Source organism: Arvicola amphibius, chromosome 6, assembly GCF_903992535.2.
Source record: "Arvicola amphibius chromosome 6, mArvAmp1.2, whole genome shotgun sequence".
NCBI classification, from domain to species: Eukaryota; Metazoa; Chordata; class Mammalia; order Rodentia; family Cricetidae; genus Arvicola; species Arvicola amphibius.
The window spans coordinates 18,965,947-18,990,289 of NC_052052.2; the positions used below are offsets into that span (position 1 = coordinate 18,965,947).

Here is a 24,343-nt window from a genome sequence, read left to right on the forward strand (position 1 = left end):
TAAAGGCTTGTGCCACTACTGCCTGACTATACTTGAATTTTTTATATCGAGGATGGATTAAAAGGTTTAATTAAAGGTGTGATACACACATGCATTTCCTGCACTTGTGATGCACACATGCATTTCCTGCACTTGTGAGACTGAGCAGGAAAGTTGTGCAGACCAGCTACTGCTTGCTGTGCTGCAAGTCTTCAGGGTGAGCTCCAGGATAGCCTGGTCTACGGAGTGAGTTCCAGGATAGCCTGGTCTACAGAATGAGTTCCAGGACAGCCAGGCCTACAGGATAGCCTGGTCTACAGAATGAGTTCCAGGACAGCCAGGCCTACAGGATAGCCTGGTCTACAGAGTGAGCTCCAGGACAGCCAGGGCTACAGGATAGCCTGGTCTACAGAGTGAGTTCCAGGACAGCCAGAGCTACAGGACAGCCTGGTCTACAGAGTGAGTTCCAGGACAGCCAGAGCTACATGATGACACCCTACCTCAGCGCCTCCCCCCAAAAAAGGAGGGGCTGGAAAGATGCTTCAGTAGTTAAAAGCCCGGTGTACTACTCTTGCAGAAGATCCAAGTACAGCAACTACCTGTAACTGTAGCCCCTGGGGACCCAACGCCTTCTGGAAACAGAAACACAGTTTAAAAACCTGTATAGCTCAGTGGTGAAAAGTGCTTGCTGCTAGGGGGTCCTGGCTAGTAAGGGTTGTACCACTGAACTACAGCCCCAGCCAGAGAACGGCTACAGCAGATGTCAAGACAAGCAAGCAAGGGGAGAGCTCAGCTTGAAGGGAGCCAAAGTATTACTGTAAGATCCGGATTCAGGATCAGCCCACCGTGTACGAGCTGTGTGAACGTGAAACTCTCAAGTCTGACTTCAGTCTCTGTGCACTGTACAATTGGCCTCCATATCTAAAGATTTCTTATCCACAGACTCAATCACCCGGGACAGTAAGGGAAATGTTACTTTGGGATTTTTGAGACATCTCATGGTACTGACTTAAGTTCATACTGACCTTAAACACTACATAGCCCGGGCTGGCCTGGAACTCTCCATCCTCCAGGTTGGGAGTATCCATGTGTACTAGCACACCCATCAGAAACAGTTGAATGGGGCAGGTTTTTAGTCTCAGCACTTGGGAAGCAAAGGCAGGCAGATCTCTGTGAAGTCGAGGCCAGCTTGGCCTACATAGCAAGTCCCTGAACAAACAGGACTGCATAATGAGACTGCCTCCAAAAACAAACAAAACAGAAACACAACCAAACAAAAAATAGAAACAAATGGTTGAAAAAGGAAATCAGTACTGAATATATTGGCTATTTTTATTACTTCCTAAATAGCAGTACAATTATTTATATACCATTTACATATTAACTAGTATAGGGATATTTGAAATATGAAAGAGGGTTACATACAAAAATCTAATGTCATTTTGTGTGTGTGTGTTCCTTTCCCTGGGGCGGAGGAGAAACTGCACTGAATGTGGAAAGGAATAGCAGTCTTGCAGAATAATTGTGAGAATTCAGTAGCACCAAGTGGGAAGCCTTAGAAACACGTTAACAAAAGAAGAGTTGCGTGTTTTGGTCATGCTCAGGATATCGTTCATGTGCTGGGAAAAGTGGACTCCCATCCAAGGGGAGGGGTCAGGAGTCATCCGCAGGGAAGTGATCAGCTGTGCTGGGATGAGACAGTTGAGGGAGGGGCTGTAAGGCGCTGGGCAAAGGCTGGCTCTCCCTAGAGCCACCATCTTATCTGCAAGTCGTCCAGACTTAGCAGGCTGCTGCAGTGATTACTTTGGCCAGTGATTACCTGCGCAGGCTCAAGCCCATTAACCTTCCCCCACAGAGGGAGAGAGCACTCCTTCTCAGGAGGTCCTGTGCAAGGTCTTTCCCCTCCCTGGATGTTTAATGGATGTTTGGTCCTGAAGCTGCCTGCATTCCTGTTGGCCTCTTGGCTGACCTAACTAAACTCACTGGTTCACTAAGCTGGACTCTTAGGTTTGCTGCTGGTGCCCTGCCTTAGGTGGTCAGACATGTGCTCATATCTCCCCAGGGAAAGTTAATGCACCAGACTGCAAGGGTGTGGTAGCATGGGTGCCACAGAGTAGTCCTGCAAACAGTGCATCGGGTGGTACGTAGTGACAACGTCATTGTCATTAACATGACACATCATCACTAGCTATAAATAACGTAGGGAGGGGAGAGAAGAGCTGGGGAGATAATTCATTCTATAAAACTGTTTATCATGCAAGAGTGAGGACTCAAGTTTGATGACCAGAACCCACATATAAAAAGCTGGATTTAAGGGCTGAAAAGATGACTCACAGGTTAAGAGCACACTGGCTGTTCTTCCAGAGATCCTGAGCCCAATTCCCAGCAACCACATGGTAGCTCACAACCATCTCTAATAAGTTCTGGTGCCCTCTTCTGGCCTGCAGGCACACATGCAGGCAGAACATATATGCATAATAAGTCCTTTTATTTTATTTTTTGTTTTTTTTAAATATTTATTTATTATGTATACAATATTCTCTCTGTGTCTATGCCTGCAGGCCAGAAGAGGGCACCAGACCTCATCACAGATGGTCGTGAGCCACCATGTAGTTGCTGGGAATTGAACTCAGGACCTTCGGAAGAGCAGGCAATGCTCTTAACCACTGAGCCATCTCTCCAGCCCCCTATTTTTTGTTTTTTTGTTTTGTTTTTCGAGACAGGGTTTCTCTGTGTAGCTTTGGAGCCTGTCCTAGAAATCACTCTGTGGACCAGGCTGGCCTTGAATTCACAGAGATCTGCCTGTCTCTGCCCCCACCCAAGTGCTGGAATTAAAGGTGTGTGCCACTACCACCTAGCTAGCTCCCAATAATCTTTTAAAAAGGTTCTGGGTTCAGTCCCCACTACAAAAAGAAAGAAAAGGAGGAAGAGAAGAAGAGGAGGGGGAAAGAAAAAAGAGAAAAAGATATTGATATTGAATATAAGGGTTAAGAATAAAGTTGAAGGTAAGCTTGTCAACCACAAAAAAAGCCCTTTCTAAAGCTGGGCATGTTGACAACTGCCTTAAATCCCAACACTCCAGTCACAGGCAGGCAGATCTCTGAGTTCAAAGCCAGCCTGGTCTACAGACTGAGTTCCAGGACAGCCAGAGCTGTTAGACAAGAAACCCAATCTCAAAAAACAAAAACAAAAGCAAAAAAGCAAAAAACAACAACAAAAAACTTACTAAAATTCAGTGGTTCATTCTTAAGTTCATTTTTGAGACAAGATCTCACTGTGTAGCCCTGTCCAGCCTAGACCTCAACATGCAGACCAGGCTGGCCCAGAACTCATAGAGATCTGCTTGCTTCCACCTCCCTAGTGCCAGGATTAAAGTAATGAGCTACTGCATCCTACTGTGTCCTGCATCCTGTCTTTGTCTGTCTCTGTTTCCTACACACGCACACACACAAACACACAGAACTTCTGGGAGTTGGTCCTCTTCTAACAGCAGTAAAATCCCTCCCGTCACGTGGCCAGCAACTTTTAGCACGCTGAGCCATCTCTCTGACCTAGAGGTCTCTGTCTTGTTCACACTGTAGTCTAGTACAGGTTTGGGGAGCGGGGCCCATCCTGTCAAGGCCTTGGGAAGCCAGTCTTTGCTTCCGGAAGCACACACTGAGGGGCCAGCCTGGAGGACATACTGCTCCTATCAACCTTGCACTTAGCAAACCTGCCATGTGACCACATCGGGAGCAAGGGAGGGAACACAGGTAATCATGAATAATTTCTTACTTTAACCATGTTCCAAATATTGCACAGGACATACTTATGCTAAGAAATTCTTGGTTGTTTATCTGATATTCAAATCCTGTACTTCTACTTGCTAAACCTGGCAGGCCCTGTGAGGAAGTGAAGCTTGGCCCAGCATTCAGGAAGATGGAGACTCAGATATTTTCATGGCAATGCCTTTCTGAGCCAAATACCTGTTTTTTCTTACAGACTACGTTACTCCAAGTCCCTGTCACCATCGATCTACGCACACTCTCTCAAGCAATCGCTGTTGACAACTGGCACATAGATACACCCAGTGTCCACCAGTGGGGGTGGGGCAAGAGGGTAAGATTTCCATTCAGAAAAGGGAAGCAAGGGAGGGCGGGGCTTTGAAACAAAATCCTGCTGAAATCTCACCGATCAGGCAGAGCAAACGCTTCCCAGGGCTAGGGGGAGTTCCTCGGTTAGCCCCTGACTTTCCTATTGGAAGGGTTCCTTGGCTCATTGTTGGTTTTGGCTTCCCCTCCTTCCTGGGACAGGGAACTCTGGAAGTTCTCCTGTGATGACTGGATGGGCCTTAAGAGTATGGCCTCCTTGGGAAATGGTCAGCTTTCACTACTGGCTTCCTATATGGGGTCTACAGTTGTAAGGTTTAGTCAGATGGAGGCTGTGTGGGGGATAGGGGTTAAAATAAAGTTTTCAGGGTCAGTAAGATGGCTCAGTGGCCACTTGCAGCCACGCCCGATGACTTGAGTCCAGTCCCCAGAACTCACATGGTGGAAGAAAACCATCTCCTGTAAACTGTCCTCCAGCCGCCACATGAGCACTAGCCGGCAGGAATGCACATGCAGACACACAATAAATAATAAAATGTAATTTTCCATTACAAATATATATATATATTTTTTTTTTCCTCGAAACAGGGCTTCTCTGTAGCTTTGGAGCCTGTCCTGGAACTAGCTCTATGTAGACCAGGCTGATCTCGAACTCACAAAGATCCGCCTGCCTCTGCCTCCTGAGTGCTGGGATTAAAGGCGTGCGCCACCACCGCCCGGCTACAAATGTATATAATCTTTTAAAATGTATTTAATGAATGAGTCCTTTTGCCTGCATGCAAGTCTGCGCACCATGTGCATGCAGTGGCCAGAGAGGCCAGAAGAGGGCGCCAGATCCCCCAGGGACTGAAGTTCCAGACCTCTGTGAGCAGCCATGTCAGTGCTGAGAACAGAACTTTTGCTTTCTGGAAGAGCCAACTGTCCAGCTCCATATACATATTATAAAGACCCCTCTGCTGCTAATTACTATTGTTTTAGCTCTGCGCTCCAAATTCTTTTTTTCCCTACCCCTGTTCCCTTTCCTGCTATGAGATACTAACTCTGCAGAGAAAAATCACATAACTGCTTTCAGCAGCTAAGCTTAGTATTTGGCTCTGCTAATAAAGGCCGCGAGAGGGCGATAGTGAGGCGAGAGGAGGAAAGGCGTGATTTGCTCCTTGAGCTGGCTTTCAGTGATGTGAGGGCTAGGGTCTGAACACCCCTTCTGTCTTGCTCCTTCCTGCAGCTGCTATTGAATGAACTTAGGGAGGTGTGTTTCCCAGCAGCAATCGCAGAACCAGCTTCACAGCATCCTACCCACAGACACCAGCGACCAGCTAGGTACAATCTCCTTGGAGATCTGGGACAGCAAGTGCGGAGACAAGGGGCAAGAGCATTAGACTTTTCCAAGGGTGGAGCAGCTCTGCCCAGCCCCTCCAGGGTTCCCTGGTTCAGCAGTTCTAAACTCTTGGCTTCACTCCCTGGTCCGGATGCACAGGTGCTTCCTGCTTGCTTTCCTTTTGTTGTTGTTGTTGTTGTTGTTTTTCTGAGACAGGGTTTCTCTGAGACAGGTGTAGCCATGGCTGTCCTGGAACTCACTCTGTAGACCATGCTGGCCTCGAACTCACAGAGATCTGCTTGCCTTTGCCTCCCAAGTAATGGAGTTAAAGGTGTGTGCCACTATGCCCAGTTCAAAGAAAGGGCAATTTTATGGCCAACATTATTTAGATTCTCCAGGATATAGTGCCAATAAAAGGCCTATCCACTTTCATTATGGTGGGTGCTGCCATTGACCAGTGACCTTGAAATTCTGATCATCTTGTCTCCACCTCCCAAATTCTTGGATTATAGCTGTGTGCCATCACACCAGAACCTCCTGGATACTAGACAAGCACTCTGCCAATTGAGCTCTCCTTGCCTCTCCTAAATAGTTTTCCACCTTGCCGGGCAGTGGTGGCGCACGCCTTTAATCCCAGCACTCGGGAGGCAGAGGCAGAGGCAGGCGGATCTCTGTGAGTTCGAGACCAGCCTGGTCTACAAGAGCTAGTTCCAGGACAGGCTCTAAAAAGCTGCAGAGAAACCCTGTCTCGAAAAACCAAAAAAAAAAAAAAAAAATAGTTTTCCACCTTTACCTACCCATATAGTTATAGTCATCCGTTACAGTTATTACTTTTCTTTTCCAGGCTGGTCTCGAATTCACAAAGATCCTCCTGCCTCTGCCCCCAAGTGCTGGGATTAAAGGCATGCACCACCACTGACTGGCTTATTGCTTTTTTTTTAAAAAAAGATTTATTTATTTATTATGTATTCAACAGTCTGCCTCCATGTATGCCTACCTGCCAGAAGAGGGCGCCAGACCCCATTACAGATGGTTGTGAGTCACCATGTGGTTGTTGGGAATTGAACTCAGGACCTTTGGAAGAACAGGTGGTGCTCTTAACCACTGAGCCATCTCTCCAGCCTGCTTACTGCTTTTTTTTTTTTTTTAAAGACAAGGTCTCACTATGTAGCTTTGGCTACCTAGAACTCACTGTCTAGATCAGGCTAGCATCAAAGTCATATAGAGATGTGGGCTACCATACTTGGCTTATAGTTAATGACTGTATACTTAGTGAATTGCTATATTACATTTTCTCTGTAAATTACTGCTGTGGTTTCTGTTGCACTGATAAGGCCTCAATGGCTATAAAAATTGGTATTAGGAAGGGTCCCAAGGAAACAGATGAGAGTTGGAAACCAGCTTAGCCATGTCACAGAGTTTGGATGCTAACCTCTGTGCCAATGCAGTATTCAATGCTCTCAGTTCCTGCCACACAGCATCACAAGTAACCAAATATCAGCTGTGGTTATTCGTGACCGAGTGCCAACCTGACATTGATAACCAACCGTAAGAGCCACCAACACTCGTCTGATTGCAGACGAATCCAGAAGATTGCTCTGAATCCTTGCAGAAGAAAGAAGAAGCCAGGATTCTGGTAACACGTGTCTGTAAACTCAGGATACTGAGGCAGGAGGATTAAGAGTTCAAGGCCGGTCTGGACTACTCAGGGCATCGCTCAAAAAGGCAGAAAAAGAGAGGCAGACAGACAAAGCGCTCAGGTCCTTCAGCACAAGTTATCACCAGAAAGCTGCAGAGCTCCCGGTACAGGCTCAAAATAGCGTTTGCTCTTCCATCCTCCCTTCCTTTCTTTATTTTCATTTTGGTTGTTTTCGAACTTTGTTTTATTTTGAGATGGAATATCCCTTGCAGGCCTGGAATTTGTTATATACACCAAACTAAAAACAATTCTCTTGCTTCAAGCTTGTGACAGGGGCTGGAGGAATGGCTCAATGGCTAAGGGCATTTGTTGTTCTTGTAGAGGAACCTAGTTCAGTTTCCAGCACCCACAAGGTGACTTAAAAGTTATCTGTAACTCCAGTTCCAGGGACCTGATGCCCTCTTCAGACCTTCATGGGCACCAGGCATACGTATGATGCACATACATACATGTAGGCAAAACACTCATACACATAAAATAAAATAAAATAAATATGAAAACTATAAAAGCTGCTGGGCAGTGGTGGCACACGTCTTTAACCCCAGCACTTGGGAGGCAGAGGCAGGTAGATCTCTGTGAGTTCAAGGCCAGCCTGGTCTACAAGAGCTAGTTCCAGGACAGGCTCCAAAGCCACAGAGAAACCCTGTCTCAAAGAAAACAAACAGGGCTGGAGAGATGGCTCAGCGGTTAAGAGCATTGCCTGCTCTTCCGAAGGTCCTGAGTTCAATTCCCAGCAACCACATGGTGGCTCACAACCATCTGTAATGAGATCTGGTGACCTCTTCTGGCCTGCAGGCATACATGTAGACAGAGTATTGTATACATAATAAATAAATATTTAAAATAAAAAAGAAAACAAACAAACAAAACTGTAAAAGCCAAGCTCTGGGAAGCAGAAAGGAAATTGTAATTGAATTTATCTATTTATGTGTGTGTGTGTGGGGGGGGTGCGTGGGTCATTGCAGGCATTTGGTGGTTGAAGGAGAGCTTGTGAAAATTGTGTCTCTCCTGCTGGCATATGAGTTTGGGGCATCAGTCTTGACATCAAGTATATGCTGACCTATTCCACTGGCCCAGAAGGCAACATTTTTTTATTTATTTTGATTTTTTGAGGCATGGTTTCTTTGTTTATCCCTGCCTGTCCTAGAACTCACTCTGTAGATCAGGCTGGCCTCAAACCCACAGAGTTCTTCCTGCTTCTGCCTCCCAAGTTCTGGGATTAAAGCCATTCCACCACAACCACCCAGCAAGAAAACATTTTTAATGAATTCAATGTAGACTAAATATAGAGCAAAGGTTCTCACCTGTGGGTCACAACTGTTTTGGGGGTCACATGACCTTTGCATAAGGGTCACATAGTAGATATTTACATTATGATTCATAACAGTAACAAAAATACAGTCATGAAGTACCAGCAAAACAATTTTATGATTGGGGGTCACCACAAATATGAGGAACTGTACTAAAGGGTCAAAGCTTTAGAAAGGTTGAAAACTGCCAGGTGGTGGCGGCTGTAAAGGTCTGTCCTGTCTCTTTAAGAGACAAGCCCCGCCCACTCCCACTTCCAAGGCAAGTAGATCTTCCTTCTCCTTCCAGCTCTGTCTGATCCCTCTTAGGAAGAGGTGGCTGCCGCCTTTTCTCCTTTCCACCCTCCTCTCTTTCTCTCTCTCTCTCTCTCTCTCTCTCTCTCTCTCTCTCTCTCTCTCTCTCTCTCTCTCTCTCTCTCTCTCTCTCTCTCTCCCCCTTCCTTCCATAACTCACTGAGTAAACTATACCCAAACCCTCTCTCTGCATGGCATGCCTATCAGTCTCTCACCCTCTGTGGGTGCTTGTGAGACCAGCTGCCCCACCAACCCACTGAGGTCTCTCACCTACCGCCTCCCACTCACCTAGGACCCACAGAGGCCTGGGGTGGTGTGACCGGCTGCCTCTCGTGGCCTGCTGCGGTCTCCCACAGTGGCGCATGTTTTTAATCTCAGCACTTGGGAGGCAGAGGCAGGTGGATCTCTGAGTTCAAAGCCATTCTGGTCTACATAGTGAGTTCCAGGACAGCCAGTACTACACAGAGAAACCCTGTCTCGGGAAACAAAAGAAAGAAAGGCTGAGGCCACTGGTATAGAGTGTTCATGTACCTCCAGAGCTACAATAGGGTCCTAGAGTTTTGCAGCCCAGGAGCGATGGGCTATACAAGATAGCTTAGGTGTGGATTCAGTTGTTTCCCTTAAGTTTTTAAATTTATTTTCATTTCATGCATGTGGGTGTTTTGTCTGCATATGTGTCTGCACCATGTGTGTGCAGTGTCCTTGAAGGCAGAAGAGGGATTAAAGTTTCAGACCATTGTGAGCTACTATATGGGTGCTGGTAATTGATCCTGGGTCCTCCGGAAGAGCAGGCTGTGTTCTTAACCACTGAACCATTGCTCCAACCCCCTTATTTAGGTTTTTTTCCCGTCAGTATACGTGATGATATTCACCAAGATGATAAGAAAATAAAGAATAAAGATTACAAATTCTGGGCTGGAGAGATGGCTCAGAGGTTAAGAGCACTGGCTGCTCTTCCGGAGGTCCTGAGTTCAATTCCCAGCAACCACATGGTGGCTCACAACCATCTGTACTGAGATCTGGTGCCCTCCTCTGGCGTGTGGGCATACATTGAGGCAGAATGTTGTATACATAATAAATAAATAAAATCTTTAAAAAAAAAAAAAGATTACAAATTCTACCAGGCAGTGGTGGTGCACGTTTAATCCCATCCTCAGGAAGCAGAGGCAGGTGAATCTCTGTGGAGTTCAAGGCCAGCCTGGTCTACAGAGTGAGTTCCAGGACAAGCACTAAAACTGCACAGAGAAACCCTGTCTCGAAAAACAAAAACCAAAAAAACAAACCAAAAAAACCAACAACAAACAAAAACCAAAAGGAAAAAAAGAAAAGAAATTTTTTCTTTTTTCTTTCTTTTTTTTTTTTTTTTTTGAGGCAGGGGTTCTCTTCATAGAGAACCTGCCCTGGAACTCCTCTATAGACCAGGCTAGTCTCAAACTCAGAGATCTGCCTGCCTCTGCCTCCAGAGTTTTGGGTTTAAAGGTGTCTGCCATCACTGCTTAATGACAAATTTCCCATATTTTTTTTTATAATTCATTTATTATGTATACAATGTTCTGCCTGAAGACCAGAAGAGGGCACCATTATGGATGGTTGTGAGCTACCATGTGGTTGTGGGAATTGAACTCAGGACCTCTGGAAGAGCAGTCAGTGCTCTTAACCTCTTAGCTATGTCTTGAGGAAGAGAAGGAGGAGGAGGAGGAGGAGGAGGAGGAGGAGGAGGAGGAGGAGGAGGAGGAGGAGGAGGAGGAGGAGGAGGAGGAGGAGGAGGAGGAGGAGGAGAGGAGGAGGAGGAGGAGGAGGAGGAGGAGGAGGAGGAGGAGGAGGAGGAGGAGGAAGAAGAAGAAGAAGAAGAAGAAGAAGAAGAAGAAGAAGAAGAAGAAGAAGAAGAAGAAGAAGAAGAAAAGAACTGGAAAAAAAAAAGAAAAAAAAAACCAAAAAGAAAAAAAAAAAAAGCCGGGCGGTGGTGGCGCACGCCTTTAATCCCAGCACTCGGGAGGCAGAGGCAGGCGGATCTCTGAGTTCGAGGCCAGCCTGGTCTACAAGAGCTAGTTCCAGGACAGGCTCTAAAGCTGCAGAGAAACCCTGTCTCGAAAAACCAAAAAAAAAAAAAAAAAGAAAAGAAAAGAAAAGAAAAGAACTGGAACTGGGCTGGAGAGATGACTCAGCAGCTAAGAGCACTTGCTGCTCTTGCAGAGAATGTGGGTTCGATTCCTAGTACCCATAGGGTGACTTACCTATAACTCCAGTTGCAAGGAATCTGCTGCCCTCTTCTGGCTTCCTTGAGCATTGGATACACACATGGTGTAGACATGATGTGGGTAAAACACTCATACATATACAATTAAAAAATAAATCTGAAAAAACTTTACATGTTATAGAAATATGGAAAATTCTCATATAGACCAGGCTAGCCTCAAACCAGAGGATCCTGCCTCAGCCTCCCAAGTGTAGACATTACAGGCTTATGCAACCTCATCTGACCCTTCTCTTTTGTCTTCCTTAGTGCCTGGGACTAAACGCAGGTCCTCGGGCATGCTAGGCAAGCATTCTCCCTCTGAGCTACACCCCTGGCCCCACACATCACTATGCAGGTGACATTTTGCTGATCCTAACGGAATGGAAAAGGCAGGGATTTTAGATTTAAAACAAAGTGTTTGAAATAAATACCATCTGGCACACACCTTTAATCCCAGTACTAGGGAGGCAGAGGCAGGCAGATCTCCGAATTCAGGGCCAGCCTGGTCTTCAGAGTTCCAGGACAGTCAGGGCTAAACAGAGAAACCCTGTCTCAAAAAAACAAAACAAAACAAACAAAAATTATCAAAAAATTTGATGAGTCTCCTACTTCAGAGAAGCACCTGGGGGCCATATTCAGGCTGTATTCCAAACTGTTCTGGAACCTAAGCAGTCAGCAAAGTCAATGGTATTTAATAAAGTCTTCATGTCAAATAGAGAAGCTGTACGGGGTCAGTGGTAGGCCCCAGTTGGTGAATCGCCATACAGAACTCTTGGATTTTGGAACAATCCATGCCCTTTTCCGGAGATGACTTCTCTCCTCATCCTTAATTCTATACTCTGGTAGCCACTGAAAGTCTAACCACAGAGTGTTAAGTGGCCATGTGACCTGACCTGAGCTCCAGGAAATGGCTCCGTGGGTAAAGGTGCTTGCCCCGCCCCCTGTGGCTGATGAGCTGAGCTGGGTCCTTGGGATTCACAGGGTGGAAGGAGAGAGACTAGACTCCCACAAATTGACCCCTGACCTCTGCATACATGCTGCTGCATGTGTACACACAAAATACCAAACTAAATGCTAAGAGCTAAAATGTAAAGAAACGAGGTGTGTGGAAGGTGAAGGCGTAAGTAAGCCCACGGGCAGGTCCGAGCTTGCACTTCCTCCCCCTGAGGAGCTCCTGCTGTCTCCAGCCCAGTTACAGATGGCCAGGCACCACAGGCGGCCACCGCGAGAGAGGGGACAGCAAACAGGCGACCTCTCCACTCCTGCACTCCTGAAGGACAGTGCTGTACTCCCCTTGAAGATTCAAAGCATTCAGAGAAGAGCTTTGGATTACCCTGCCAGGGAAAGAATTATAAACAGCTGAGTCCTGACAGAGCACAAAGGGAATGCGGGATGAACAGGGAGCAATGCTACAAATAGCAACTGTCTGCTTTGTGACCAGTTCCAGAGCAGAGCGCCGGGGAGGCACTGGTATTTCCTGCATTCGTTATTGTATGTGTATGTAATTATGGTTTATAAATACGAGGATGATAAGACAGTTTAAATAACTGTGGACATAGAAATAATCCACTTCATTTTCTCTTCATATCATGCAAATTTTAGTTCAAAGTTAACTCTTTTTTTGAGACAAGGTCTCTCTCACTATGTAGAACAGGCTGCCTTCCAATTCAGCGATCTTCCGCCTCTGCCTCCCAAGTGCTAGAATTAAAGGCTTGTGGAAGCCGGAAGAGGGCATCAGATGCTGTGAGCCACCATGTGGATGCTGGGAAGGGACCGTGGGGGTCTCTGGAAGAACAGCCAGTGCTCTTGGCCACTCTAGCACTTCTCCTGTGTGCTTGTTTTGTTTCTTTCTTTGTTTGTTTAGATTCTCTTGTTTTCATGCTGAGAATTGGACCTAGGGCCTTACCTATGTTAAACACATTTTACCACTGAGCGTGAATCCTCTGCTCCTGTTGTTTCGTGTGTGGGTTTTTTCTTTTTTCTCTATCTTAGTTTAGCATTCGATGTCCATATTCTGTAGTGCTCAGGGAGGACTCACACATGCTCCTGCACTGAGCAGCTCAGGGAGAACTCTCACATGCTCTAGCATTGAGCAGTTACTTGCATCTATAAAGAAAGCCCTTCCTCTCAGCACTGGGCTGTGCAGACAGAGTAGGCGGCAGCTATAGAAGCTGGCTCCAGCTTTGGGCTTGGGTGTCTTTGCTCTGTTCTGGCTCTGTTGACCAGGCTAGCATTTAACTCATGCATGAATCAAGTGATCCTCCTGCCTCAGTCATCCAAAAAGCTGGGATTACAGGCTATACCTATATTCAACTTTTTATTTATTTGTTTGTTTGTTTATTGAGTCAGGGCTTCCCTTTGTAGTCCTGACTGAACTGGAACTCACTCTGTAGACCAGGCTGGCCTCAAACTCAGAGACCCACTTGCCTCTGTCTCCCAAGTGCTGGGATTAAAGGCAAGGTGTGTGCCACCACCACTCCCGATTTAACTATTTTATTTATTTTTTGTTTTTTTTTTTTTTCGAGACAGGGTTTCTCTGTGGCTTTGGAGCCTATCCTGGTACTAGCTCTTGTAGACCAGGCTGGCCTCGAACTCACAGAGATCCGTCTGCCTCTGCCTCCCGAGTGCTGGGATTAAAGGCGTGCGCCACCACCGCCTGGCTAACTATTTTATTTTTAATTTAAGCATGTAATTGCAACCTCAATGAGAAGAAATTTAGATAGGACAGGATGAGAAAGTTGAGGAGTAGACATGGACAGGAGACTCCTCTCTCTCCCTTTCTCTCTTTCTTCCGTGTGTGTGTGTGTGTGTGTGTGTGTGTGTGTGTGTGTGTGTGTGTGTTAGAGGTGGAACAAGGGTCTCATAAATGTTATGTTCTCCCAATGAACTACATCTCCATCCCCACAGCTTTTTAGGTGAGCAGAACAGAGAGATGGTTCAGTGACTAAGAATATTCACTGGGTAGTGGTGGCACATGCCTTTAATCCCAGCATTTAGGAGGCAGAGGCAGGCGGATCTCTGTGAGCTCAAGGTCACCCTGGTCTACAGAGTGAGTTCCAGGACAGACTCCAAAGCTACAGATAAACCTGTCCTGGAAACAAACAAACAGAATAATAGTAATAGTAATAGTAATACTGTTTTTCCAGAGTGCCTGAGTCTTGAGCTCTGTCCTCAGCACCCACACCTGCCAGTTCACAACTGCCTGTAACTTCAGCTCCCAGAGGAGCCAAATCCTCTGGCCTCTGTGGGCATGTGCAGTCAGGTACACATGCCCACATGAAGACACAGGAACCTGCACATAGTTAAAAATAAATTCATTTTAAAAAGATGAGCAGAAAGGGTGTCTGCAAATGGACGTTATGATATAGACAGGAGGGAAACTGAGTGCCGGGTGGGACAGTCCAGGCTTCTGTAAAGTGACAAGCATTAAGGAGAGGAGTAGGGCCGGAGAGATGGCTCAGAGGTTAAGAGCACTGACTATTCTTCCAGAGGTCCCAGGTTCAATTCCCAGCACCTACATGGTGGCTCACAACCATCTATAATGACATCTGGTGCCCTTATACATACAGGTGAACACTGAATATGTATAAATCTTTTTTTTAAAAAAAAGAGGATCCTTGAGAAGATAATAAGAAGAACCTCCACCTGACGATAGATGAAGAAAATGACAGAGCCCCACCTTGGAGCACCGGACTGAGCTCCCAAGGTCCTGATGAGGAGCAGAAGGAGAGAGAACATGAGAAAGAAAGTCAGGACCGTGAGGGAACCTCCAGCTGGCGACAGATGGGGAAGGTGACTGAGCCCCACATTGGAGCACTGGACTGAGCTCCCAAGGTCCCGATGAGGAGCAGAAGGAGCGAGAACATGAGGGAGAAAGTCAGGAACGAGAGGGGTGCGTTCACTCATGGAGACGGTGGGACAGAACTAATGGGAGATCACCAACTCCAGTTGGAATGGGACTGATGGATCATGCGACCAAACCCGTCTCTCTGAGTGTGGCCAACAGCGGGGGCTGACTGAGAAGCAAAGGACAATGGCTCTGGGCTCTGATTGTTCTTCATGGACGGGCTCTGTGGGAGCCTTCTCAGCTTGGTCGATCACCTTCCTGGACCTGGGGGGAGTTGGGAGGACCTTGGTCTTAGCATAGAGTGGGGAACCCTGATGGCTCCTTGGCCTTGAGAGGGAGGGAGGGGAGGTATGGGTGGAGGGGAGGGGAGGGAAGGGGGAGAAGGAGGGGAGAGAAAGGGGAGAAGGAGGGGAGGGAGGGGGGGAGGAGGAGGGAAGGAGATGGAAATTTTTAAATATAAAAAAAAATAAACCATGAGGAAAAAAAAAAAAAAAGAGGAGGAGGAGGAGGAGGATTAGGGCTCTAAGAGGATCCAGTTAAGGTGGGACCAGCATGTCTAGTTTGGTGACCATCTCACAGTTGGGTGGCAGCAGGAGAGGAAGAGCCACAGTGTGGTTCACCCTAAGGTGAAGTCCGCCAGACCCAGAGCCTCCAGCACCAAGAGTGTGTGGCTTGGCAGCCTTTGGCACATATGCCTCTTAGTAAGTATTTTTGGGGTTATTTATATTTTACACTGAAGCCCAGCTGGCCTCAATTTTGATATGGAGGCAAGGATGGCCTTAAACTTCTGATCCTCTTGCTTCAGCCTCCAAAGTACCAAGATGATAAATGTGTGCCACTAAGGCCAGGCAGCGGCGGAGCACGCCTTTAATCCCAGCACTCGGGAGGCAGAGGCAGGCAGATCTCTGTGAGTTCGAGGCCAGCCTGGTCTACAAAGTGAGTGCCAGGGATACATAGCGAAACCCTGTCTCAAAGAACAAACAAATGGGGCTGAAGAGATGGTTCAGTGGTTAAGAATACTGACTGCTCTTCCAGACGACCTGGGTTCAATTCCCAGCACTGACATGGTAATTCACAACTGTCTGTAACTCTAAGATCTGATACCGTCACACAGACATACATGCAGGCAAAACATCAATGCAAATAAAAACAAACAGCCAGGTAGCGGTGGCGCATGCCTTTAATCCCAGCACTCGGGAGGCAGAGGCAGGCAGATCTCTGTGAGTTCGAGGCCAACCTGGTCTACAAGAGCTAGTTCCAGGCCAGGCTCTAAAACTACAGTAAAACCTTGTCTCAAAAAACCAAAACAAAAAACAACAAAAAAAAACCCAACCAACCAAACAACAACAACAAAAACGTGTGCCACTGTAATTTTGGGTGGTGTTGGTGACAGGATAAGATGGGTTCTCATTATCCAGCTCTGTTTGCCCTGGTGAGGGACTTGCTATGTAGACCAGGCTGGCCTCATACTCACAGAAACCTGTCTGCCTCTGCCTCCTGGTGCTGGGATAACAGTGTGACCACCATGTCTGGTCCAGTTGTGATTCTGTTTGTTTGTTTGTTTGTAGACAAGGTTTCATGTCACCCACGCTGTCAAACCTGTGGTTAGCTTGAACTCCCAGCCCTCCTGCCTCTACCCAGCAAGTGCCGCATTCAGGAGTAGACCACCAAACCTGGCCCATTAGGGATTCTCGCAGCCACTGCTGGCTTCCTACCCCTTTCTATTGCATCCTTTTGTCTGTCTGTTTATAGACCTTGCTATGCAGCCCCAGCTGGCCTCAAACTTGCAACCCTCCCACCTCAGTGTCCCTAGTGAGGAGATTCTTGGCATGAGTCCCTGCAGTCCCAATACCGGGGTATCTTTTCCTTGGATTTTGCAGTATCTTTGACTCAATGGACAGACCCTACAATGACCACCAACGATCCTGCCTTCTGATGCTCCCACCTCTTTTTTTTAAATATTTATTTATTTATTATGTATACAATATTCTGTCTGTGTATATGCCTTCAGGCCAGAAGAGGGCACCAGACTCCATTATAGATGGTTGTAAGCCACCATGTGGTTGCTGGGAACTGAACTCAGGACCTTTGGAAGAGCAGGCCATGCTCTTAACCTTTGAGCCATCTCTCAGCCCTCCCACCTCTTGATTGTAAGTGGCACCTGTGGCTTGCTTCCAAACATAGATGAGAGCAAAGGGGGTGACATGGGATTTCTGCTACACACATAGTAGGTGATAGATGCTCTGGCTCAGGCACTGGAGTGATGGCCCAGGAGTTAAAAATACTTATTGAACAGTCACGAGTTCGGGTCCTGGCACCCTGTAGCAGCTCAGGCATCCTCTGTTTGCTCCTGAACTTTGGCTCTGAAGGATCTGACACCTTCTCCAGGCCTCTATGTATGCACGGGCCTGCACACCCTGCCTTCCCGCGTGGGCGCACACACTCATTCGCACAAACACAAATGCTCTGTCTTAGGGCTGGTGACGCAGCTCAGTGACAGAATAGCTGCCCAGCGTGTGAGGCCCTGGTTCGATAGCCAAGCAACGCAATATCAGGTCAAGCTCTGTTTGGGCAAATCAAAGATCAATCTCCTTGTCAGGTTCATGAAGCCCATGGCTCCTGTAGAGGAACTTCCACGGTGAGTCATTGGATAATCTCTAATAAATTCGGGTGGAGTCTCAGCCAGACTTCCAGGCCTCCTGTCACAGCACAAGAAAGTTCTGCCAACAACCTGAACGGCTTGCAAGGGAACTGGCCACCATTTGACTCTCCAGATGAGAGTTCGGACTGCCCGGTCCAGCCCTACTAGCCTTGTGGGACTACACGAAGGCTCTAGAAACTACCGGGAAACCCTGTCTCAAAAAAACCAAAAAAAAAAAAAAAAAAAAAAAAAGAATTTGCTAAAATATTTTTGGACTCCTGACCTTAGGCATATGATATAAAGTGTTGGTGTGTTTGTGTGTTCACGAGTGGGTCAGGGTTCACTTGTAGCTCCAGCTGGGTACAAATTCACCCTGTATTCTAAACTGGCCTTGAACCCGCAACTCTCAGCTAGAATTACGAAGTGCTACCTCAGCCTCCCAGGCGCATGGGCCACCCCACTAGGTGTGTTGTGAATACACCCACCTAAAAAATCTTGGGGCCCTCAGGAATGATACCCGTTTAGGGGTATCTAGTAACCCAGGCTTGGACCCGGGTCTAGGCCTAGGAGAGCTGGAAGGGAGAGACTAGAGGCTACTTCCCACATACCCCTTTGGACACTGGGAACTTTCAAAGCAAGTTGTGTACCATCCTTCCCGGCCTGTCCTCTGCCTGGCACACAACCCTCCTAACACAGGGTCTGAGCGCAAAGGCCCTGAGGGAGCCGGAGAGGCCGCACCTGCAGTTCCTGATCCCGTCGCGGGGGGCGCTGCCGAGCGAGCCGGGGGGCGGGGCAGCAGCGGAGGGGGCCAACCCGAGCGAGCGAGCGAGCCCGCCCGCCAGCGACGCGCGCGCCGCCGCTCCCTCCGCTGCTTGGCCCGGTCCCGGAGCGGCGCGGCCGGTCCGCGGGGCGCGGAGCCGAGGCCCGCGGCCGGCCGCATGAAGGACTGCGAGTACCAGCAGATCAGCCCCGGGGCTGCCCCGCCGCCCGCCTCCCCCGGGGCGCGCAGCTCCGGCCCCGCCGCGCCCCCCGCTCCGAGCCCCGGGCCCGCGCCCGGAGCACCGCGCTGGAGCGGCAGCGGCAGCGGCAGTGGCAGCGGGAGCCTGGGCCGCCGGCCGCGGCGTAAGTGGGAGGTGTTCCCGGGCCGCAACCGCTTCTACTGCGGCGGCCGCCTCATGCTGGCCGGCCACGGCGGCGTCTTCGCGCTCACGCTGCTGCTCATTCTCGGCACCACCGTCCTCTTCTTCTTCTTCAAGTGAGTTCGCTCCCCCTCCCCCCGGCCGCCGCTCCTTCCCGGCCCGCATCTGTGTGCCTTCGGGCCTCTGCCCGCCCTGGACCCCTGCACCCATCCTCACCACCCGGACTTTGGGTGAGCGGCTGCGGTCACCGGCCTTTGCCGGGTCCCTCAGGTCCGCCTGCCCTCCTCCCCTATCCCTGGCCGGTTCTTGCCTATTCCAGGCTCTTTCTGACCCCTCTAAGCGTCTTTTATTCCTGTCCTCAGACAACTAAGTTTTTGTGCCCCTTATGGACACTATGAATCTTCTATGCGTCTTCTCAGGTCCCTTTCAGGTTCTGCCCCCGCCCCCCATCACCGCTTCCCCTCATTCAGACTCGCCATAGGCCCCAAGGCATCCTCTTTTTTTTTTTTTTTTTTTTTTTTTTTTTTTTTGGTTTTTTGAGACAGGGTTTCTCTGTGGCTTTGGAGCCTGTCCTGGAACTAGCTCTTGTAGACCAGGCTGGTCTCGAACTCACAGAAATCCGCCTGCCTCTGCCTCCCGTGCGCCACCACCGCCCGGCCCAAGGCATCCTCTTTAAAGCATCTTTGGGCCTCTCAGACTGGCTCTTCCCTCTCTGGCACTTTCCTTAGTTTTGCCAAAGCTTTTTCCTGACCCTCCCTTAGCTCCTTAGAACTCCAGGTGTCTCTCCAACCCTGACCTGGCTGTCTTTCCGCTTTGGACACTCTGGAGCATCTCTTGGTCACGTTCCCCCACCAGGACAGCTGCATCACTCCATTTCATAAAAAAGACCTCAGTGCTTTGGCATGACAGGTCTTAATTGTCCCTATGGGCTTTTGACCTTTTTTCTAGTGACCTGGGGCTGGCCTACCCCGCACCTCCATCTCAGGGTGGAGGAGAGGCTGCTTATGGCTTTATCAGGGCCACTCATACATCCAAAGTTCCCACCCCACCCTCAGCCTCTAGCTGGAGCCACCAGCCGTGTGACTTCTTGTACGCACACAACTCCCACACGTGCCCACCCACCCGATGAACCCCACTTTCCCCTCCTGCTTCTCCCTGTTCTTTGAGGTTGGCTTCTTTCATTATTCAGTCTAGTTAAGACCGCCATCGCCATCTCCGGAGCCAGGGAACCTAGCCCAAATCCCAGCTCCACCTCCCTCTAATTGTGTGGCCTGGGGCGGCAGTCATTTCTGCTTTGCAGTCCCCAGTTTCCTCATCTATAGAATGGAGACTTTAATAGACCACCTCCAAGCGGTCTATTGAGATTGGTACCCAGTCATGCATGCAAGCTTTTAGCACTTGATGCTCACAGGTTTACTGCTCTGTTCACCAAAAATCACTTCCTGGGGGCATGTGGTCATGTTAAAGTGCTCTTTTTTGTTTTTGTTTTTCTGAGACAAGGTTTCTCTGTGTATCTCTGGCTGTCCTGGAACTCCCTCTGTAGACCAGGCTGGCCTCAAACTCACAGAGATCCGCCCGTCTCTGCCTCCCTGAGGGCTGGGATTAAAGGCTTGCGCCACCACTGTCTAGCTGATAAAGCTTTTTAAAAGACTAGTTCTCAGGTCACTTTCCAGGACTTGGATTATGTGTCTGCAACCACAAGGTGAAAACTTCCTTCTTTTTCACTGTCCCTGAAAATGCTCTGCCCTTCCATCCTGGGTCGGGATGGAAAAAGGCTCAGGGTGGTTTACACAAGAAACTCTGGGATCCCAGCTTGGCCCTTATGCCAAGTTTCATTTTCACCTCTTGTGGCCTCTTGGGTGCCGTAGACTTGCTTTTACCGGAGCCCTTGGGCCACTCTTTGTCATACCCACGCCCGGGGTTATGACCCAGGCTGGAGGAAGTAGTGCTGGCTGTAGTTGCCCTGTGACCCCTTCAGTGTAAGAGTTGGACTCTTCAGAACCTGAACTTCTAGATGGATTCATGATGGTCCCCCAGCCAGAGAAGAAGGGAGAACTCCCGGGCTCAGGGAGGACAGACCACTCAATTACCTCAGCATTCGTTGCCTCTTGTTCCTACTCTTGGTTGGTGACTTTGGGAGCAGGGTTGGGTTACAGCCCATAGTCCTGCTGGGTGTTGGGGTTTGGAGGATTCCAAAGTGGATGCACTTTTAGTGAGGACAGGGATAGTAGAGGACCCTCACTCCCTGCTGCTCCGGGAAGGTACTGGTGGCCTGGGGGGGAGACCTTTCCTGCTGGTTTTGCTTCCCTTCTGGTGGATTGTGGTAGCTTCCCAGTGGGCCAGTGGGGCTTCCAGCTTCTACTCTACTATCCATTCTCATAGCAGCCTCAACCCCTTGACATCAGATGTCAGGCCCCCTGGTTGTTCCTCTAGGTGAGAGCTACAGCTCTGATAATGGCCTTCTTTTTTTTTTTTTTTGGTTTTTCGAGACAGGGTTTCTCTGCAGCTTTAGAGCCTGTCCTGGAGCTAGCTCTTGTAGACCTGATAATGGCCTTCTTTGCCTGCTGCTTGCTCAGTCCTTTTCTGCTGAGTTAGTTACCCTCTCAAGCTCATTGCCCTGCCTACTCCTGCCTGCCTCAGGGCCTTTGCACTGTTTGGAGCACCTCCATTTACACTCATGGGTTACTCATTTCTTTCCACTCTTTCCCCTTTTGCACACACACACATGCACACATGCACGCCTTTGGTCATTCTGTGCCTGTCTTTTCTGCGCAAGTATAGCAAACTTCCACACTGCTGTGTTTTTAGTGCCTAGACCCAGTGCAAGGGATGCAGTCAGCACAGCAAATGACCATCGAATGAATGGGCAGGATCACTTGCTGGGAGTCTGGAGATGCCAGCTTGTAATTGGCATCCTGGCTGGGTGATCTTGAATCTGGCTGTGGAAATCCAAGCCTAGGACTTGGTATTGGTGTTTGCCAAGGGCTCTAAAAGTCCCAGTCTTACTTCCCCAGGTCCCAGCTTGTGCGTGAACTAGGAGAGCTGTCCAGCATTGCTGGTTCTTTTGGAGGATTGGACGTGAAGAGATGTATGGAGCAGGGGGTAGCCCACTTGGAGCCCTTGGCATTGGCAGGCTCTGGTCCTTAGGGGAAGGCTGTTGCAGGCTTCAAAAGCGGTGTTCACATGCCCTGATTTTGCTCCCTGCCCCTGTGGATCCCTGGAACCTCATCTGGCCCAAAGCCTCCCGACAGATACATCGCCCAAGAGACAGCCCCACCATCACATCCTCTCTGGCTCCAGTCGGAAGGCAGCAGCTAGCTGCAGTCAACAGCCTGAACTTCACAGTCATGTGAATGCTCCTGACCTGTGTTGCCCGGGTCGTTTAAGCTTTCTGAACTTCCTCATCTGTGACGTTTGGGGTACAAGGTTAGAGGGTCACTGTGAAGACTTGCGAAATGCATGTAAAGTGCACAGCTGTGCAGCTAGCACATAGAACTGTTACTTAGTTAACTTTGGAAAGGGTCTCGCTGTGCAGCTAGCACATAGTAACTGTTACTTAGTCAACTTTGGAAAGGGTCTAGCTGATAGTCCTAACACATACTAACTGTTAGTTAACTTTGGAAAGGGTCTCACTGTGTAGTCCTAGCTGGCTTCATACTCACAGACACCTACCTGACTGAGATTAAAGGCATGCGCCACTGTGCCCCACAGAATTAGTATTTTTAAGATAGCACTGCTCTCTGTAGTCCAGATTGGCCTCAAGTTCTCAGGATTCTCCTTGCTCAACCTCTCAAATGCCATGATTATAGGCATGTAGCATTGTGTCTGGTTTGCACTTTAGATATTAATTTGATATTGTCATTATCATCATTATTATTATTTGTGCTACTGGGACTACTGGGGACTGAACAAACTCAGGGCTTTGTGCATGATAGAGTGTGTTCTCCCACTAAGCTATATCCCCGGCCTGTATGTATTATTTATAATGATTTAATTGACTAGGGCAATACCTAATACATAGTAAATCTTCACAAGATGTCAGGTGGTAGGGCTGGAGACGACAGATGGCCAAGTGCTTTCCTAGCGTGGACAAGGCATTGGGTTTGGTCTGTAGTACTGAAAAAAAAAAGTTAACTACTGTCTCTCCATGAGGGGCACACCATTCATTTGGTAGGTATTTACTGGGCAACATGCAAAGGATGCTGTCTGCTTGTCACTTAGCTTTTGCAGTTTTTTTTTTTTTTTTTTTTTTTTTTTTTTTTTTTTCTGCTTGTCACTTAGCAAGACAGAAGCAGGTAACGTAGCCACACAGCAGGTAACTTTTTTTTTGGACAGGATCTTACTCTATGGTCCTGGGTATCCTGGAACTCAATGTATAGACCGAGCTGGCCTCAAATTCACAGAGAGTTGTTCTGCTTCTGCCTCCAGAATGCTGGCATTAAAGGTGTGAGCTGCCATGCCCTAAGTTAATTAATTTTTGTTTTGTTTTGTTTTTTTGAGACAGGGTTTCTCTGTGTAGTCTGGCTGTCCTGGAACTCACTCTGTAGACTAGGCTGGCCTCAAACACACAGAGATCCACCTGCCTCTGCCTCCTAAGTACTGGAAATAAAGGTGTGTGTCACCACTGCTTGGCTTAGTTTATGTTTTTAAATCTGTATTTATTTTATGTCTTTGAGTGTTTAATTGCATGTGAATGTGTACCACGTGTGGCATTCGCAAGAGGGCATTGAAGCCCCTGGAACTGGTGTTAGTGATGGTTGTGAGCCATGACGTGGATGCTGGGGGCTGAACACAGGTACTCTGGAGGAGTAGGAAGTGCTCTTAACCACTGAGCCATCTCTGGTCCCCACAGCTAACATTTTTAATAAATGCTGTATAGAAAATAGTCTCGGGAGGACTGCTTTGTGTGAACTATCAAGGAAAGTCCTCTGAGGAGGGAAGACCGTTCCAGAGGACATGAGCAGTAAGTGCAAAGGCCCCGAGGTAGAACAGAGTTACTTGTGGAGACTACCATGAGGTCAGTGTGATGCGGGTAGAGGGGTGAGGACAGTTTTGTAGGTTGAGGCAGGAGAAACCTCATCAAATCTCAGAACAAGGTTGGCCCAGTCGGCCGATTGAGATTGGATTCGATTTGAAGCCATCAGAGGGTTTCAGGCACGGAAATGACCAGTATGATTTATGTTTGCAGAAAGTGGCTTTGTAGTGGTCAGCAGAGTGGCAAAGAAGACACAGAGCGCCCCCAGTAGGTCTCTTCATCCTAAAGCCACACCCCTACCAATTTCAGAACTTCTAGAACATTGCAGCCCTAAAATGGAAGCAAGGGGTTAAAGATGGATGTGGAAGCCATGGTCGGCAGCCTGCCTACTGGGAGGGAGGAGCAGGCTATCCCACGAGCTGTTCCTGGGGTCATCTTGGATTAGCCTGGAGTTGGTGTCTGGGGGGACGGCAGGCACATGCGGTTTTCCTTAGCCCTCCCCTCGCTCCTCTGGGTGTGGCTGCAGTGTTATCTCTGGCAGGCATCTTTTTGTTCTGCAGCGTACTTCACCAAGTGTGGCAGTTCCCTGTTTACCAGGCTCGTTTCCCTAGTCGATCATAAGCCACTCGGCAGAGAGACTCTTGTCATATCCATAGCCATTATTCCTGCTGTTTATTGAGAGCATTGCCTGGCACGGAGAAGAACTCGGTAAATATTTGTGGAGCAGATAGCTGAATGAATGAATGCGTGACATCGCAACATTGCCGTGGTGGCGGATGTCTCAAGTGGCAGTCCCCTTAATTAGTAATGGCTTCCTGAA

At 48.4% G+C, this 24,343-nt stretch overlaps 1 protein-coding gene across 1 annotated transcript in view; it reads left to right on the forward strand.

Annotated features, from left to right (window-relative positions):
• The first annotated feature begins 18,347 nt into the window (after nucleotides 1-18,347).
• Nucleotides 18,348-24,343, forward strand: part of Zdhhc18 (zinc finger DHHC-type palmitoyltransferase 18) — a 32,644-nt gene continuing 26,648 nt past the window's right edge. Inside the window, exon 1 of the mRNA XM_038334836.1 lies at nucleotides 18,348-18,664. Coding sequence (XP_038190764.1) covers nucleotides 18,348-18,664 — 317 coding nt within the window. The remainder of the gene's footprint in view (nucleotides 18,665-24,343) is intronic.